The sequence below is a fragment of the Anabrus simplex genome, chromosome 3, assembly GCF_040414725.1.
Source record: "Anabrus simplex isolate iqAnaSimp1 chromosome 3, ASM4041472v1, whole genome shotgun sequence".
NCBI classification, from domain to species: domain Eukaryota; kingdom Metazoa; phylum Arthropoda; class Insecta; order Orthoptera; family Tettigoniidae; genus Anabrus; species Anabrus simplex.
This window is the reverse complement of record NC_090267.1, coordinates 222,644,255-222,661,999: the sequence shown is the minus strand read 5'-3', so window position 1 is coordinate 222,661,999 and position 17,745 is coordinate 222,644,255. Positions and strand designations below refer to the sequence as shown.

General features: G+C 36.7%; 1 protein-coding gene across 1 annotated transcript in view; it reads left to right on the top strand.

Moving 5' to 3' along the window:
* The window catches only part of htt (huntingtin), a 900,697-nt gene that overhangs the window by 630,133 nt on the left and 252,819 nt on the right, over window positions 1-17,745 (top strand). Inside the window, exons 30-31 of the mRNA XM_067142878.2 lie at window positions 6,519-6,609; window positions 14,534-14,713. Coding sequence (XP_066998979.2) covers window positions 6,519-6,609; window positions 14,534-14,713 — 271 coding nt within the window. The remainder of the gene's footprint in view (window positions 1-6,518; window positions 6,610-14,533; window positions 14,714-17,745) is intronic.

Here is a 17,745-nt window from a genome sequence, read left to right as displayed (position 1 = left end):
ACATTGCTCTGATGTTTTCCATTCCGTGACCCTGTCTATTCCTATCAGCACCTCATAGCAAGAATCTAATAGCTGAAATACTATGATGAACTAGTGTGTCACATACCAATAGTTACCAGAAAATGTATGAACCAGAGGAGTAGCATGTTTTAAAAAGGAAAGTTATCTAACTGCCCAGCTACTTCCGGCCATTATTCAAGGAGGCCTTTCTGCTGGGCACGCAGCAGTAATTCCATCTATTAGAGATGAGTAGGATCAGAAGAGACAAAGCACGTCACAACAAACAATAGTCAATGTAATGTTATTGTTGATTGATTTTTTGGACTTTCGATATTGTAAGCCTTCATATTTAATTTATTCTGACTCAATGATATTAGGATACACACTGTAGAGGGAGTCCTTCCTCCTTCCATGATGTTCTTCATGATTTTTTCTCGTTTTGATAGTCATATTTCCAATATTCCGTGCCAATATGGTTTAAAGATCATGGGGTCATAGACAGTTAAAACGATTGAACAATATTCCTCTGTTAGCGATGCTTGGCGTTGACATGGATTAAGCAACAGAAGTCTAAATTATGAATATCCCTGTTATAGCCAGTATGGTAAAACCATGTAAGACAAATAATAAGAAATTGTTTTATCTGTAACTTTGTTCTGTAGTATTTAGTGATATGACCACTAACAACTGAGATATTTGAGAATTTCATTTTAGGTCTTCGCACAAACTACCATATAAATATAACGTTGAAGGCTGTTTCTCCTAATCAATAAAAGTTGACATTAGTACACAGTTATATTATTGTACATGGTCAAGTTTCGGCCCTACATATTTGGGCCATCTTCAGCCATATAACTATAACTATAAGATATTGTATCTTAAAAACTAATCAGCCTATGCATAAAAATATTTCTGAAAGTATATACTTAAAATCTTGTCAGTTTGTTACATTGGTGGATGATGAAACAAATCTGTGCTTATGTTGATGACATTAAAATAGTTTCCACACGCTTGATTTCTTGAGATGACAGTAGATAATATGACTCCAACGTGTTATTAAGTAGATCCGCACGAACGAGAGGAAACATCCAGTACGTCCAATCTAGACATGCACAACTGACCTATAACCGTGGATTTTAACATATTCCATTCAACAGTATGAAATAGTACCAAGAAAGATGTTCCCTCCTAGCCATTAACTGATTTAAAAGTGACACTTACCATGCAACGATGTAGAACTACTCATTAATATCTACTAGTAGCCATTAACTGATTTAAAACTGACACTTACCATGCAACAATGTAGAACTACTCATTAATATCTACATGTGTACTTGCTCTGATCAGCTGCCACCCTCAGAGGCCCAGGTTCGATTCCCAGCTCTACCACAGAATTTGGAAAGTGTTACAAGGACTAGAACGTGGTCCACTTAGCCTTAAGAGGTCAACTTAGTAGACAAGGGTTCACTTTCCACCTCAGCCATGCTCGAAGTGGTTTTCTGTGGTTTCCCCCACTTCTTCTTCAGGCAAATGCCGGGATGTTACCTAACTTAAGGCAACGGCTACTTCCCTCTCTCTTCCTTGCCTTTTCCTTCGAATCTCCCCGTCCCCCACAATGCCTCTGTTCAGCATAGCAGGTGAGGCAGCCTGGGCAAGTTACTGGCCCTCCTCCACATTTGTATCTGCAACCAAATATCCCGCGCTCCAGGTGGTAGAGATGGGATCCCTCTCTGAGTCCAGGAAAAATACCAACCCTTGGGGGATAATTGGATTGGATATATATATATATATTTTTTTTAAAGGTTTAATACATGCCATTGTGCGAGCTGCTCGACTAAGTGTTATGTTCTGTGCTGTCAGTGGAGAGATGGCATGGTTTGATATAAGTAGACAAATAAGTTTGAGTGGTGTCTGTAAAAGTAGGAAAGATCAAATGTGAAGATAAGGTTGGAATTCAGGAGGACAAATTGGCACAAATATTCATTTGTAGGAAAGGGAGTTAGGGATGAGAATAACTCACCAAGGAAGATGTTCTTATAAATTTTCAATTTCTTTGCAATCATTTAAGAAAAGGCTAGGAAAAGAACAGGTAGGGAATCTGCCATCTGGGCGACTACCCTGAATGTAGATCAAATCAAAAAAATCAAATCAGAATCTCCTTATTTGCAAATGAGGTGTTTACCTCGGTGGCAAATGGTACACTAAAATACATTATCGTCAAGCACTAAATATTAAATTAACAATAGAAGAAAATTTTCCTATATTACAATACAATTTACGCTAACAATTTTTTCTATTAAACACACAGCTCATTCTGAATAAATTGATATTGTTTACAAAATTCTACTTATAATAACTCCTGTACTACTTACAAATATAGTCAACTGATATACAGTATTTGGAATTATTTCTAATGATACTATACAACTGGTATAAGATTATACTTTACATTGCATTTATTTACTTTTTTTTTTTAACCCATTCTGGAACCTAAGTAGCATAACGACCTGCTGCGTCTTAACCAGAGCCCCTTTTGCCACCAATTTTCAGAGTTCCTGAAGGGCATTCACAGCTACCGTAGCGGTCCCAGGGCCCTCGAAGTCCCCACTGTACTTCACCCCTACAGGCAGTCCCCTACTTTGGCTGTCCAACTCCTTAGACCAGGGGATGGAATTAATTTAATCGCACACATTGTTTTATTTATTTACAATAACCTGCACTGGTCGAATGCCCTCTAACACTTCATTTATTTTTTCTGTTGCTGTTTATTCTCTTCTTGAATATCTGTACAGATTTTGGAAAAGGATCAAACACTACCCCTGGTAAACTGTTCCACTCCTTCACACCCTTCCCAATGAATGAAAATTTACCCCAATCGCTTCTGCTAAAATTCCTTCTAATTTTATATTTGTGGTCTGTCCTGCCGATATAATTATTTTCCAACTGAAGCCTCTCATGGATATCTCCCCATGCTTCTTCTCCTGTATAGGCTCTATATAATCCTATAAGTCTAGTTTTCTCCCTTCTCATACTTAAAGTGTCCCACCCAAGTTCCTTTAACATTTCTGATACACTACTCTTTCTCCTGAAATCCCCTGTTACAAATCTTGCTGCTTTCCTCTGCAGACTATCTATTTCTTTTATTAGGTATTCTTGGTGAGGATCCCAAACACTGTTTGCATATTTCAATTAACCATACTTAAGTAACTTTTTTCTTTTAATTCTTTATTGCATCCTTTAAGTAGCCTCATTATGACATGTAACGATCTGTATGCTTTCCCAACAATGTCATCAACATGACCCTTCCAGTGCAAATTACTTTCAAATCTCACACCTAAGTATTTGCACTTGCCATCTTTTGGGATAACTACCTCATCCAAAGTATATTCAAATTCAGTTTTAAAGCTCCTGTTTGTAAAAGTTGTAACAGTTGATTTGCCTCCATTAACCTTCATATTATTTTCTTCAACCCATTGTTGGATACTTTCAAGGTCCCTTTGTAATTCTTAACAATCCTCAATGGTATTTATTTCCCTATAAACAATTATGTCATCTGCATACAATCTTATTTTTGATGTTATATTGTTCCCTAAATCATTTGCGTAAATTAAGAAAAGTAACGGACCGATTATACTACCCTGTGCAATTCCCTTCCAAACTTTCTCTTCCTGCGATACATTATTTCCTACTTTGACTTTCTGAACCCTTGAATTTAGAAATGTTTTTATCCAACGTGTAACCCTTACGTCCAATCCTATTCCCTCCAATTTCTTTAATAATATTCCATGTTCCACTCTATCAAAGGCTTTGGAATGATCTATGGCTATGCAATCTGACTGACCTCCTGAATCCAATTGATCTGATATGTCCTGCTGAAATCCCACCAGTTGTGCCTCACAAGAAAATTTCTTTCTAAATCCATACTGGCACCTCATGAACCAATTTTTATCATCACATATCCCTCTGATGTACTTTGCTATTAAACTCTCCAGTATTTTACAAACTATACTGGTCAGGCTGATTGGTCTGTAGTTGTCTGGTTTCCTTTTATCACCCTTTCCTTTATAAATTGGTATTGTTATAGATTCCTTCCATTCCTTTAGTATTACACTATTATTTATGACATAGTCGAAGTTAAATTTTAAATAAGGCACTATGTACCACCCCATTGTCTTTAATACCTCCTGAGTAATTTGATCACTTCCTGCTGCTTTTCCTTGGTGAAGCAGTTGGATTTCTCTGAAAATATCTTCATTTGTGAATGAGAACCTTCTTGTTTCCCTCTGTGTCTCTCCCTCTCTATCTTCTGTTACGGTTTCCAACTCCTGACAATCATCTACTGAATCTCTGAATTCCCTACTAAATAGGTTTGCTTTTTCAGTATCTGTTAAATAGTGTTCACCCCCTTCTCCCACCATTGTAGGAATTTGGATTCCTTTTCCTTTTTGATTCCTGATATATGAATACAGCTTTTTCCATTTCTCTTTGTGATCATTACCCTCTTGAAGTATGCCATTCATATAATTCTCTTTTGCTTCCTTTTTCACTCTATACAGTTCCCTCATTAGCTGTTTTCTAGTTTCTCTACTCTCCCTACCCTCTTTGATTTTCCTGTTTACTATTCTACATTTTCTTTTTAATTTTCTTATTTCCCTTGTATAATAAACAGGGTCCGAGGTCATCTTACCCTTCTTAACAGGTACAAATCTCTTCTCTCCTTCTCAAATGATTCCTTTAAATTTAGCCCAAAGTGTATCCATGTTACTCCCTTCACTTATCCAACAACTGAATTGTGATTTAAGTTAAGTCCCAAATTCATCAACTTTAGTTTTTCTGTACAATTTCTTGTCTTGTGTAACCCTCTTATTAAGCCTTTTTGGTACGAGTCCTACATCCATTATTACAGCCTTATGATCTTCTATTCCTTCAATTACCTCAGTTTTATTGACAATTTCCCATGGTTTAACCAAGAATACATCTAGTAAGTTATTGAGATGAGTTGGTTCTTGTACTACTTGTGTAAATCCTCCCTCCCACATTAACTTATTTGCCAGTTTCTGTTCATGGGCTTCACTTGCAGCTCCATTCCATTCAACTTCAGGCAAATTTAGATCTCCCCCAATTATTACCATATCATTATTATTGTTTTTATGAGTATAATCTATTATTTTCTCAAATATTTCCATGTCTCTTTCGTCTCTTCCAGGCCTGTTTGTTCCTATAATTCCCACCTCCTTCATATTATCACAAACTAATTTTATCCCTAATATTTCATCCCTTTCATCGGTAAACCATTCATGTGAACAGTAAGTTTCCTTCATCAGAATAAACACCCCCCCCCCCTCCCTTTTTATCTCCTCAGTCTCTACGATAGACTGTGTACCCTTCTGGAAATACTTCTCTATTACTCACCCCTTCTCTCAACCACGATTCCACTCCTATCACCACATCTGTCTCATATGATTCCATCAATGTACCAAATTTTAATTGTTTATTTACTACACTTTGACAGTTTACCAAGAGCAGTTTCAGTAGTGACTGAACTTTTAAGAATATAGAGAGAGTTTCAGAGGAGAGTAAACTTTTTGATGCTGTCTCTTAACCATGTTTTTTCTTTTGATTTCTAATGAAATGGAATGACGTAGGCTATATTTTTTAGTGCTGGGAGTGTTGTGAGGACATGTTTGGCTCACCAGGTGCAGGCGTTTTGATTTGACGCCTGTAGGTGACCTGCACATTGTGACGAGGATGGATGAAGATGACACGTACACCCAGCCCCCGTGCCAGCAAAACTAACCAATGATGGTTAAAATTCCCAACCCTGCTGGGAATCGAACCTGGCATCCCTGTGACCAAAGGCCAACATGCAAACCATCTATCAAGGGAGCTGGACTGTTTTCTAATGACTGCATGAAAATGAAAACCTACAACCTATTTTCCAATCATTGACTGGGTCAGGGATGGAATGAATGAAGCCCTCATCTTGCGGCGAGGATAGGAATTTGCCGGCTGCCGAGGCCTGTCGCACTCCTCTGGGGCATTGATTAATGACTAACAGATCAAATGGAATGATAATGGAGAGTGTTGCTGGAATGAAAGATGACAGGGAAATCCGGAATACCCGGAGAAAAACCTGCCCCGCTTCCGTTTTATCCAGCACAAATCTCACATGGAATGAATAGGAGGATTTGAACCACGGAACCCAGCGGTAAGAGGCCGACGCGCTGCCGCCTGAGCCATGAAGGCCCTAATGACTGCATATTTATGGGAAATGTTTCCTTAATGGAAAGTTCTATTTATTAAAAACATATTTTCATTCTCTAGGTTTTAAGTCATAAGAAAGGGTAGAATCTATCATTACAGATTCCTAAGGATAGCTATCTCTGGCATATATACCAGACTGGAGTGCTTTTTTCTTTAATTAACATTTCAGTAGTCAGTAATTATGAAACCATCAGTTGTTCTAGATATGGTATATAGTATTGTTACTACATACTCATAAAGTTTTGTGTTTCCAGCCCAGCTGAATCTCATGGTTTTGGTCCATCTCCATGTATCAATTTGGAAGTAGTTCGCAAAGGTGGCACAATCCTCTTCTGTGACTATGTGGTATGTGTTTTCTTTTACAGTGGTGTTGATATGATTATTGTCCATTGAAAATGAATTGTTGCTTGTTTTATTCCTTCCAAAATGTGGTAACTTTGAATTTATTGTTTATAATATTTTATGCTTCTATGACAAATTTATTTTCATGGTAATTTATTAGCATGACTCATGAGAACTGACATTGGGATGTTGACAAAAATTGGCTTAATCCATAATAATGAAATATTGCAGGAAAATAGTTATTTATATGGTAATATTTGAGCTCAGAACATTAAAGATGATGCTTTCTGGTTAATGTTTTGGAAGAAGAATGACCTACTAACATTACTTCCATCACTTTCCTTAATTTTGATCTGTATGCTTAATGAAATAGAATACTTTGGTCCTCACCGAACTCTTGATCAGTGACTGATACTTCCTTTACAGTATGTGTGTGGATATTTCTGTTAGCAATCGAAAATGATGTGTCGAACCACTGTATATCAATATTTTATTAATAGTCAGAAGTTGCTGTCGTGAGCAAAGGGATATGTTTTAAGAGTAATTAATACACCTCTTTGATGTGAATGGTTAGCTTTGCCTTGTTTGTGTATATGCGCAACTTGTCCACGATAACAGCTGGAGGCTGGTGCTACCGGGTCATGACAAGTTACACTCAATTCTTGCTGATCTGGTTTTGTTGATATCCAGGATATGAAGTATGCTACTATCCCCATTTTGCATTGTCTTAAGGGAGAATGAACAAGGCAAAATCATGCAGTCATATGCGTAAACAATATTCCTTGCGTCAAAGAAATAATGCATGGGATAGGATATCCAAATGAATAATAAGCCTATTGAAAGTGAATTATTAAAGCATATGGAACGTTTTGCTTCAAATGTATAATGTACATGTAGGACATAAAAACTTTCCAGTCTGTCCAGCACACAAAATTTCAATAAAGATAACACTATAAACATACCTGTAAAAATGACATGTTTCATTCTACAAGAACATCCTCAGATTCTATCAAATCACTTAAATCATGTGTAAATATGTGCAGTATTGTTTACGTTGTCAATGGTGAAGAGTTAGGTGATAATATGAACAAGTATTAACAAATTATGATTTTATGAGTACTCAACCAACACTGTATAAACATAATGAAAAACAAAATTCTGTACTCATCTGGATTGCCAGAGCTTAGTCCGCTGTCACCAAACACTATTTCACAACTGTGGTCTAGGTTAAGTTAGTGGAAAATTTTGGGCAAAGCATATTGTTCTGCAGAGAGGAGAGGGGCAACTAGAACATTGTGGATCCTTCCTATAGGAAAGGGGAGACCTGGTCAGTAGTTTCCACATATTATAATCTAGCATACTATGCCATGGAGAGGGGGTGGGGGAGTATGAGTGGGGTGATGTTGAGTTTTGTGGAACCTTCCTTCATCTACTGGCTACGGGAGGTGCGGGCAGGGGGAGAAGGCTATTAACCTTCTTCATGTAATAATGTATTTATATATATATAATGTATGTGTTATGGATGAAAGCAAGTTAATGATTGAATAAAGTGCAGAATTGAATTGGAGAGTATCTATTAGATGTTACTTTTATGATAGACCATGTTAAAAAAGCCATTAAGTGCTAATTTAAACAGTACTGTAAGTGTTGACCAGATGTTATGTAAGTAGTGTGAAGAGCGGGGATTTCTTTTAATGTGTATGGTCATTTAGGTTGGTTTCGTTAGCTCTTTTTGCAACGTAGATTTTGATTGCTTCCTTAATATTCAAAGATTTATTTTCATTTTCGATGTGTAAAATTTTTAGGTCTGTGTTAATGTCGGTGCGAACTGTCATATATGTTTTTTTCGAAGGCTGAATACCAATTATATCTGATCGCATTTTTGTGTTCTTTATATCTTGAATGGAAATTTATGTTTTGTTTGTCCTATATATGTGGCATTGCAGTTACATTCTTGGCAATTGAATTTATAGACTCCTGACTTGAAGAAATGGTCTTTCTTGTTTAGGTTGCACTTGCTCACATGTCTCTGCAGTGTGTTGTTCATTCTGAAAGCTACTTTTAGACCTTGTTTTTTGAAATTATTAGCTACTTTGTATGTGTTCTTGTTAACGTAGTTGAGAACCACGTATTTTTCCCTGTCATGTGCGGTGGTTTCCCGGGCATTTTTCTTATGTTTGTTTAAAAGTTTATCTACTGTGCCCAGAGGGTTGTTGTTTAATGATTTGTATCTCTTCAGTGAAATCCGTTGTGCTCATTGGTATGGAAATAGCTCTGTGTATCATTGTACAGTATTAAGTCCTGCTATTTTCTGTGTGTATGGGTGGTTCGACTTGTCGTCAATAGTGTGTGACGTCTGAGTGGGCTTTCTGTATACTTTGTAAGACAGGTTTTCATTATTCCTACTGATTGTGATGTTAGTTTATTTTCTTGTTAGTTTCTGGTTCCATTGTGAACTTGGACTTCTGTAAAGAATTTACTGTATTTAATAACTGGTGTGCATTACTGATGTCATTATCATATATGCACATTACGTTATCTACGTGTCTGTTCCAGTGTATGATTCCTTTTGAATGTTGTCTAGTTAAGAAGAAGTTTTCAGAGTTATTAAGAAGAATGTTAGCTATTATACCTGACAATTGTGAGCCCTTGGCTAACCCTTCTTTTTGACAATAGATTTTGTCGTTGAGTGTAAAGCGATTGTGGTTTAACGTTGTCCTAAGTGGCTAATAATTTCTTTGGTTTCTTGTAGTGAAGTGTTTTCTTTAAGAAGATTTCTGATAATTTTAATTGATTCATCTACTGATATGTTGGTGTACATGTTGGTGATGTCAAAAGATATCATACATGAACTCTCTGTTATTTTAAGTTTATTTAGTTCTTTAATTAGTTCTAGGCTGTTCTTAATAGATCTATCTTATTTAAGTGAGATTTTCTCTTTTAGAATTTTGTTGAGTTGTTTGCTTAAATTAGAACTCGGTGCATCTTTAAAATTTACTATTGTTCTAATGAGACAAGTTTTTTTGTATTTTGGGGAGGGCTCTTAGCGTGGGGAGTTTGGGATTTTTGATGGTAAGGCTTTCTTTTTCCTGTTATTTGAAAATAAAGTCTGTTTGCTTGATAGCTTGTTTTATTTTGTTTTGAAATTTACTTGTTGGGTCGCGTTGTAGTTCTTGAATTCCGTTGTTGATGAATTCTATTGTTTTCTCTAGGTACTCGTGTTTCTTCCTTATGGCTGTTATGTTCCTTTTATGTGCTTTTGTGATGATTAGGATTTTTTATTTTGTTCACTGTTTTTAGTGCCGAGGATTGAATGGCACAATTCGGTTGTTTGCTGGAATTTTCATGTGTGATTATATTTAGAACTTCATTGGTGGCTACTTTTTTAAAATTATTTCTCCTTGTGGAGAGGGGATTTTGTCACAAGTAATTTCTACACCACTAATTAGCAGTTTTATGTTAATTATGTTATGCCGTTCCTGAGAGTTAAATTTGAGTCCCCTCTCTAGCAGATTTATATCGTTCTTTGAAAAGGTAGTGTTTGATCTAACTAGTCTAGGGTAAAAATTAGCATTATTTTCGTGGTTATTGTTTTATGTTTTTGTCTGCTTAAAGATTAGGTTATGTATTTTGTTGTCAATGATTCCTTCTTTTTTAATGTAATTGTGTAAAAAGTTAGAATAGGATGTCCATTGAGTGTGGTGCCAGAAGTTGCTTAGGTTTAAACGTGTGCATAGATTTTTTTTTTTGGTTGATTTCCTGTTTCGTTATGCATGCAAATTTAATTTTGTTTCTGATCCATAATAACTGTGATTGGGATGTTGCTATTTTAGCCAAAGTTGTTGTAGGTGTAGCTTTTATGGGTATGTACTTAGGAACGAGTTTAAATTCCAAACATTTCTTGATTTGTCAATGTTCATGATTTTGATTTTATGTGACTTGAGTTTTTTGGTTCGTAATTTGCTTGACTGGCAGAATAATTTGTTACAAAGGTATGTTTATAGTGCTATAATTTTAACAGAAAGTTTGTGTGTTTGACAAACTGGAAAGTGTTTATGTCCTATTTGAATAAGTCGACACTGGAAAGTATGACTTCCTTCTTAACAAAATAATGTACATGTTATTAAACTACATAAATTAAGCATACCTACAGTTCGTCCTTCCAAATGAAAACAACACATATAATGCTAAAATAAAGCATTATATCTTATTGCTGCGTTTGCAGTGCTTATTTATTGCAATTTGCTTTGCGGCGCACCAACACAGATAGGTCTTATGGCAACGATGAGATAGGAAAGGCCTAGGAGTGGGAAGGAAGCAGCCGTGGTCTTAATTAAGGTACAGTGGGGTTCAAATCCACTATGTCCCGAACACAAGCTGATAGCTACGTGACCCAAACCATGCAGCTACTTGCTTGGTGAGATGCTGAACTTTGTGGTAGTGCTGTGGTTACAATAGCTGTCCACGCAATGTACGATGAGCAGTCCAGTTAGACATATCTTCTTGTCTTGCCAAGCTCCTTCTGCTTATAGTCGATCTCTCTTCAACAAGTTTTTCAAAAAATCCTTCTTCTCGCTGAAGCTCCGAGGGATTGCGATGCGGTCCACTGCAGTCAATCCGAGGATGAAGTGAGCCTGAGTCCCGGAACCTTTGGTACACAGTGATGAACATTCAGCTATTGGATATACAGCGGTTTTAAAATAGTTGTCTATACAGCTTCCTCACCTCATGTGCAGTTTCTCCATCTGCTTCATAAATGAGGTGAATATCAGCTAATTCAGCACATGCAAATGTTTCCATTATGTAATCCATTGGCTACAGTGCGGGACAGGCAGTAACAACTTGTCAGCAATGACAGTGGGGTAGATAGTGTTGAATCTACAACCATTGCTGCATTCACTTGTTCATGCACCATCACTGAGCGTAACGTCACTGGAATTGCTTGTATAACAGCTGCGTCAAATCATTTCCTCATCTGATTGATATACGTAGAGTCAACCGTGTCTTGATTTTAAAAAGTAGTACATTTAACATAAAAACAAGAATACATTTTGGAATTAATCACTGGAGCAAAGTCATATGCAGTAATAATAATAATAATAATAATAATAATAATAATAATAATAATAATAATAATAATAATAATAATAATAATAGGAAGAAGAAGATAAAGAAATGACTACTTTACAATGGCGAAAAATGAGAGTATCCTCCTATTCAATACAACATATATTCCGTCATTAGACGGAGCAAACAAATTCAAACATGTTTTTTGCTCTGCATATTGATGTAAATATTGTATATTTGTGCTAATTTTGTTTCCGTCTAGGCTCTCTTTTGTTTGTTTTTTTCATTTGCTCTTTCATTATGTTTTTTAGCATTTTTTCAACTTATATTATGTAAATTATTCCAACTTCCCTAATTTTTTCACTGAAGATGGCTCAAGCGAGCCAAAACATGTTTGAATTTGTTTGCTCCGTCTAATGATGGAATATATGTTGTATTGAATAGGAGGATACTCTCATTTTTCACCATTGTAAAGTGAAAACCGTCAATACGGAATGATTCTAATATCTTGTAAAAGAAATGACTACTCGTAATTAATGCTCTGCCTAGAAAACACTTATCAACGTTTATGACTATGGATCTCAACAGGTGTATAATGCGCTAAATATGGTGAAACGGATGCTCTAATGCTGGGTTGATTAGCTGGATGGTAGACGCTGGCCTTCTGATCGCAACTTGGCAGGTTTGATCCAGCTCAGTACAGTGATATTTGAAGGTGCTCAAATACATTAGCCTCACCTCAGGAGATTTAGTAGCATGTAAAATAACTCGTGTGGGACAACATTCTGGCATCTCAGTGTCTCCGAAAACCGTAAAAATAGTTAGTGGGACGCACAACCTCATAACATTATTATTAAAAACATTTAATCTCTGTAAGTCTTTAGTCTTTTTCAATTGTGAAATAACCAGCGTTTCGCCCCAGTGTAGCAGTTGGCTCGTCAGTTGGAATATTATATTATAATAATGATGGAAAAGATCATAGAAACAAGACTTAGGAATATAGTGGAACCTTTGCTTGAGGAAGAACAACACTGGTTCAGAAAAGGTCGAAGTACTGTGGATCTTATCTTTGCAGTAAAGATGCTGACAGAAAAGTACTGGGAATACGGAAGAAATCTTGTGATTGCATTTGTGGACATTGAAAAAGCATATGATAGTGTTTCTCGAAACAAGATATGGGAATGTCTGGAAGACCTAAAGGTGCCAAAGTACTTAATTGACAAAGTCAAGAGGCTATACCAGAAGTGCTACAGCTGTGTCCAGCTAGACAACGGACGATCAAAATGGTCTGAAACAAAGAGAGGTGTCCAACAAGGAAGTGCTCTGTCACCACTCCTGTTCGTAATAGTAATGGACAAGGTCATCAAATCTATCAAGAAAATGGACAGTGAACCAAATGCCCTGGTATTTGCTGATGATGTGCTTTTATGGGGAGAGACAGAAGCTGAAGTTCAGAAGAAACTTAAATGAATGGAACAACACATTCAAAAATTTTGGACTGAAGATGAGCAAAACAAAGACAATGGAAATGACCATCAACAGGGAGGGAACAAGCCCAAATATATTTCTGGAAGGAGATAAAATCAAATAAGCCTCCCACTTCAAGTACCTCGGAAGCACAATATCGAAAGACAACACTGTTAGGCAGGAAATACTCAGCAGGACACAGAAAGCATCGAACTTCTACAGTCAAGTCAGAAATCTCCTCTGGGACTGCAAAATACCACAGAAAGCGAAAACAATCATGTACCACACTTACTTCGTACCAGTCCTCACGTACGGTTTAGAGACTTGTACCCTACTAAACAAAGACTTCAGTAGAATCCAAGCAACTGAAATGAGATTCATTAGAACTATGGACCAAACAACCAGAAAGGACAAGATCAGAAATGAAGTGAATAGGAAAGTAGCTGGTATTGAGGTTCCTGTTATCAGTGACATAAAGAAACGCAGACTTCAGTGGTATGGGCTCATAATGAGAATGAACAGAATCTGCCAGAAAATATTTCGACCTTAATCTTGTAGGGAGAAGACCACAGGGAAGACTAAGAAAACGTTGGATAGAGACTGTAAGATCAGATGTGGAGGGGAGAGGATACAAATGGGAGGATGTACTGGATCAGAAGATGTATGAAGACAGAAGGAGATGGCGAGCGCTTGTACACTATACCCGGGAAACTGGAGTTGGGAAATGATGATGATGATGATGATGATGATGATGATGATGATGAAAGCTAGACTGGTTTATGAGTACAGCAAGACCTCGTCTCGCACGTGTGCGTCCTCCCCACTTCCCCAGTGACTAGGGGAAGAGCACAGCAACATGAGTTGTCCTGCAATAGCAAATAGATTCAACAACCTGTATACTCTGCTACTGTAGTTGAACACGTGAGTCAACGACACGAGGACAGTATGACATAACCGGCGTTTCCTACTATGGCAATTCAAAACACATTACATCCTGAAATATTTGGCTCATTTATAGGGAAACTAATAGGATAAGGTAAAAATTACATAGCATGTGTTGTGAGATGTACTTTTCTTTACTGACTTAGCAAAATATCTGCCCATATACTCCTAACACTCTGCATATCATAACATCAAGAAATACAGAATAGGGCCTCAGGACATAAAAAATACGAGACCCAAAGCAAAGTATTTTACACTGACATGTCTATGTATGTAAAATTTCATTTTTGTCTGTAAATTTTGAATTGAGAATTCAGAGAGATAATTTTAATTTATTGTGTTATGTTAGTGTTTCTAATAGGTCCTTGGAATTAAATAATATCTCAAATCCCAAATATGTGTTATGTTTAAAATTAAGAAATATTTATGTTTATTTGTAATATCCCTACAGTGTGAAAACTTGAGTGATGCTGAACAGCTGACTTGGTTGTTGGTGAACCATATAGAAGAAGTGGTGAGACTTTCTAGAGAGCCCCCTGTTCAAGAACTCATAGCGGCAGTTCATCGCAATGGTGCAGCTAGTGGACTACTCGTTCAAGCTGTTGGCTCCAGGTGTCAGAACTTAGTACAGGTAAATACTGTACACAGCAGCAGTGACTGTTTAATTTTATCATCGTCAGAGTATAGCAGTACTAGTAGATATTTGTGGGATTGCTTATCTATCTGGCTATTTCTTTACTTTGAATTATTTTTTTTTTTTTTTTTTTGCTAGTTGCTTTACGTCGCACCGACACAGATAGGTCTTATGGCGACGATGGGACAGGAAATGGCTAGGAGTGGGAAGGAAGCGGCCGTGGCCTTAATTAAGGTACAGCCCCAGCATTTGCCTGGTGTGAAAATGGGAAACCACGGAAAACCATTTTCAGGGCCGCCGATAGTGGGGTTCGAACCTACTATCTCCCGAATACTGGATACTGGCCGCTGAATTATTTTTGAAAATTACTTTATATATTCCTCTTTTCTCCCTCCAATAACATACTAACATGCCCTATCAGATACAAACATCAACATATTCTTTCAGCTCGTGCCTAAATCTAGACATTACCGGGCGAGTTGGCCGTGCGCGTAGAGGCGCGCGGCTGTGAGCTTGCATCCGGGAGATAGTAGGTTCGAATCCCACTATTGGCAGCCCTGAAAATGGTTTTCCGTGGTTTCCCATTTTCACACCAGGCAAATGCTGGGGCTGTACCTTAATTAAGGCCACGGCCGCTTCCTTCCAACTCCTAGGCCTTTCCTATCCCATCGTCGCCATAAGACCTATCTGTGTCGGCGCGACGTAAAGCCCCTAGCAAAAAAAAAAAAAAAAAAAAAATCTAGACACTGGATTTTGTGCCTATTTAACATCGTTCCAGGGCCATGTGGTGTTGATCATCCCTCTTAACAATGTTTTACCTCTTGCGTTCAAGTGTTTTTGCATGTTTGAAGCATATTTTATATTTTTATTATTGTTATTTTTTAATTGTGTGTACAAATATATGAAAAGAGAGAGAGAGAGAATTTGAATTATTTAATTTATTCAGTCTACGAATATACTACCTAAATTATTGTAAGTAAATTATTATAAGACCTGCCTGGTGGCCATGGTCATTAAGGTGTGAAGTCTATGTGCTCTGACACTGTTGTGACCATTGATAGAGAGATCATCCGTCTACAGGGTGTGTTGAACTGGTTGGATACTTACTATTAATCATAATTAAATTATATACGATAAATAATAACTCCAAGTTTCTTTAAGAAAATAAAAGGAAAATTCTATTGATGTGTACCTAACCTAGTTACAAATGAGCAGTATTAAATGGATAGCTGATCCAAAGATAAAGATCTTATTGTTGCCTATAAATTTGTTTATCTCATCATGTTAGATGTTTTAATAATTGTAGGAATGACAAAAATTATACCAAACTCCTTTAGAAATGGTACCATAGGTTACATCGCAAAAATTAAGTAAACATTGTATTAATGAAATCATTCGTAAAAGAAAAACAATCATAACTGATGTTCCATTTATCGCCGGTATCCACCGTTCTCCTCATACACTTCTTATCACATATCTATGCCAGTCACGTTATTTACACTGCACAAACACTAAAGGAAAGCATTTTGAAGAAATATTTACACACACAGGGTAATTAGATCAACCTTGATCATGTCCATCATGATAATTTCAGAATATGAAGTTTAATTTTGAGTAAATACATTTGGATATGGAAAACATACAGTTGACTGCCATCACCACTGTCTTGATCTCGCTAGTGTTGCGATTTTATTCCTGGAACTGGGATTTCCATATGTTGAGTCTGTCTGTACTTCCTCTTCTGTTTCACCCCAAATCATGATATCATCAGCAAAGGCCACTGCATTCAGTTCACCTAACTTTTCCATACAATAAAGGAGAGTATAAATGATCCACCTCATATCAATACAAAATATGTTGCTAATACAAGATCACAACATTTTTATTAGGTACTGGTTTTGATGTATTTGGACACCATCGTCAGCCACAATAGGTCAAATGAACAAAGATAGATATGTATATATATTATAATATGAAATATAGACCATTAGTAATAAAATGACATTAATTGGATGAAATATGCAATGTGATGGTGCTAAAAAGTAATTCTTACCAAATTTACATATTAGGGACTTGATAGTCGAGTAATGAAATAGAAGTGAAAAAATATTAACAAATGGTTTAAAAAGTCTTTGTCGCTGTGTAATGCCTAAAAGTCTTGAGCATGGCGTGAATAAACACTAGATGAATGTCGAATGTTGACATCTGAAAGCTGACGTAAAACATTGTTCCACTGACTGTTAGTCAATCCTTCAGGTACATTTCTTTTCCTCAGGCACTCCCAGATCTTATCTCTTATAACACTATCATAGTCCTTTTCTATATCCAGGAATACAATTGTTACTTTAAAAAATTTTAAAGTAAGAGGCTCACCTGGATGGGCCTGTTTGTATGGAGAATGGAGAGGAACTGAAGGCTGGAGCTTACTGGGTTAAGGGAGGGAGAGGGGTGGATCAGGAGGGAGGGGAAGAGGGGCGATGGAATGGGTGGAGTCAGGCGAACGTGGTAGGGAAGGATAGTGCAATAATGTGTTACGTAAAATCTGAAAGAACTGACTGTTTTGGGGAAGTTTGACACTGTTAAAGACTGAAATGAGGACATCAAATAAGATTCGGGGCCTTTCGGAAATGTCATTCAGGCTCAGGGTTAATGCCCTCTTTTCCATTAACTTATTTTAATTCAAAATTTTTTATTTCTCACACTTTAGTTCCTACATTATATCGAGAACTTTCTGGTTTCACAATAATACTTCTATCAATGCCGTTAACATGATCCACTTGCTTAATTACTTTATAATTTATTGTTTACCTTATGAAAACTGATGCTACAGGCCACTACCAAGTTACATATTATCAACAGAGGAACAATGTTTTACGTCAGCTTTTAGATGTCAACATTCGACATTCAGCCAATATTTATTCACGTCACACTCAAGACTTTTAGACATTACACAGTGACAAAGACTTTTTAAACCATTTGTTAATATTTTTTCACTTCTATTTTATTTTTCGACCATCAAGTCCCTAACT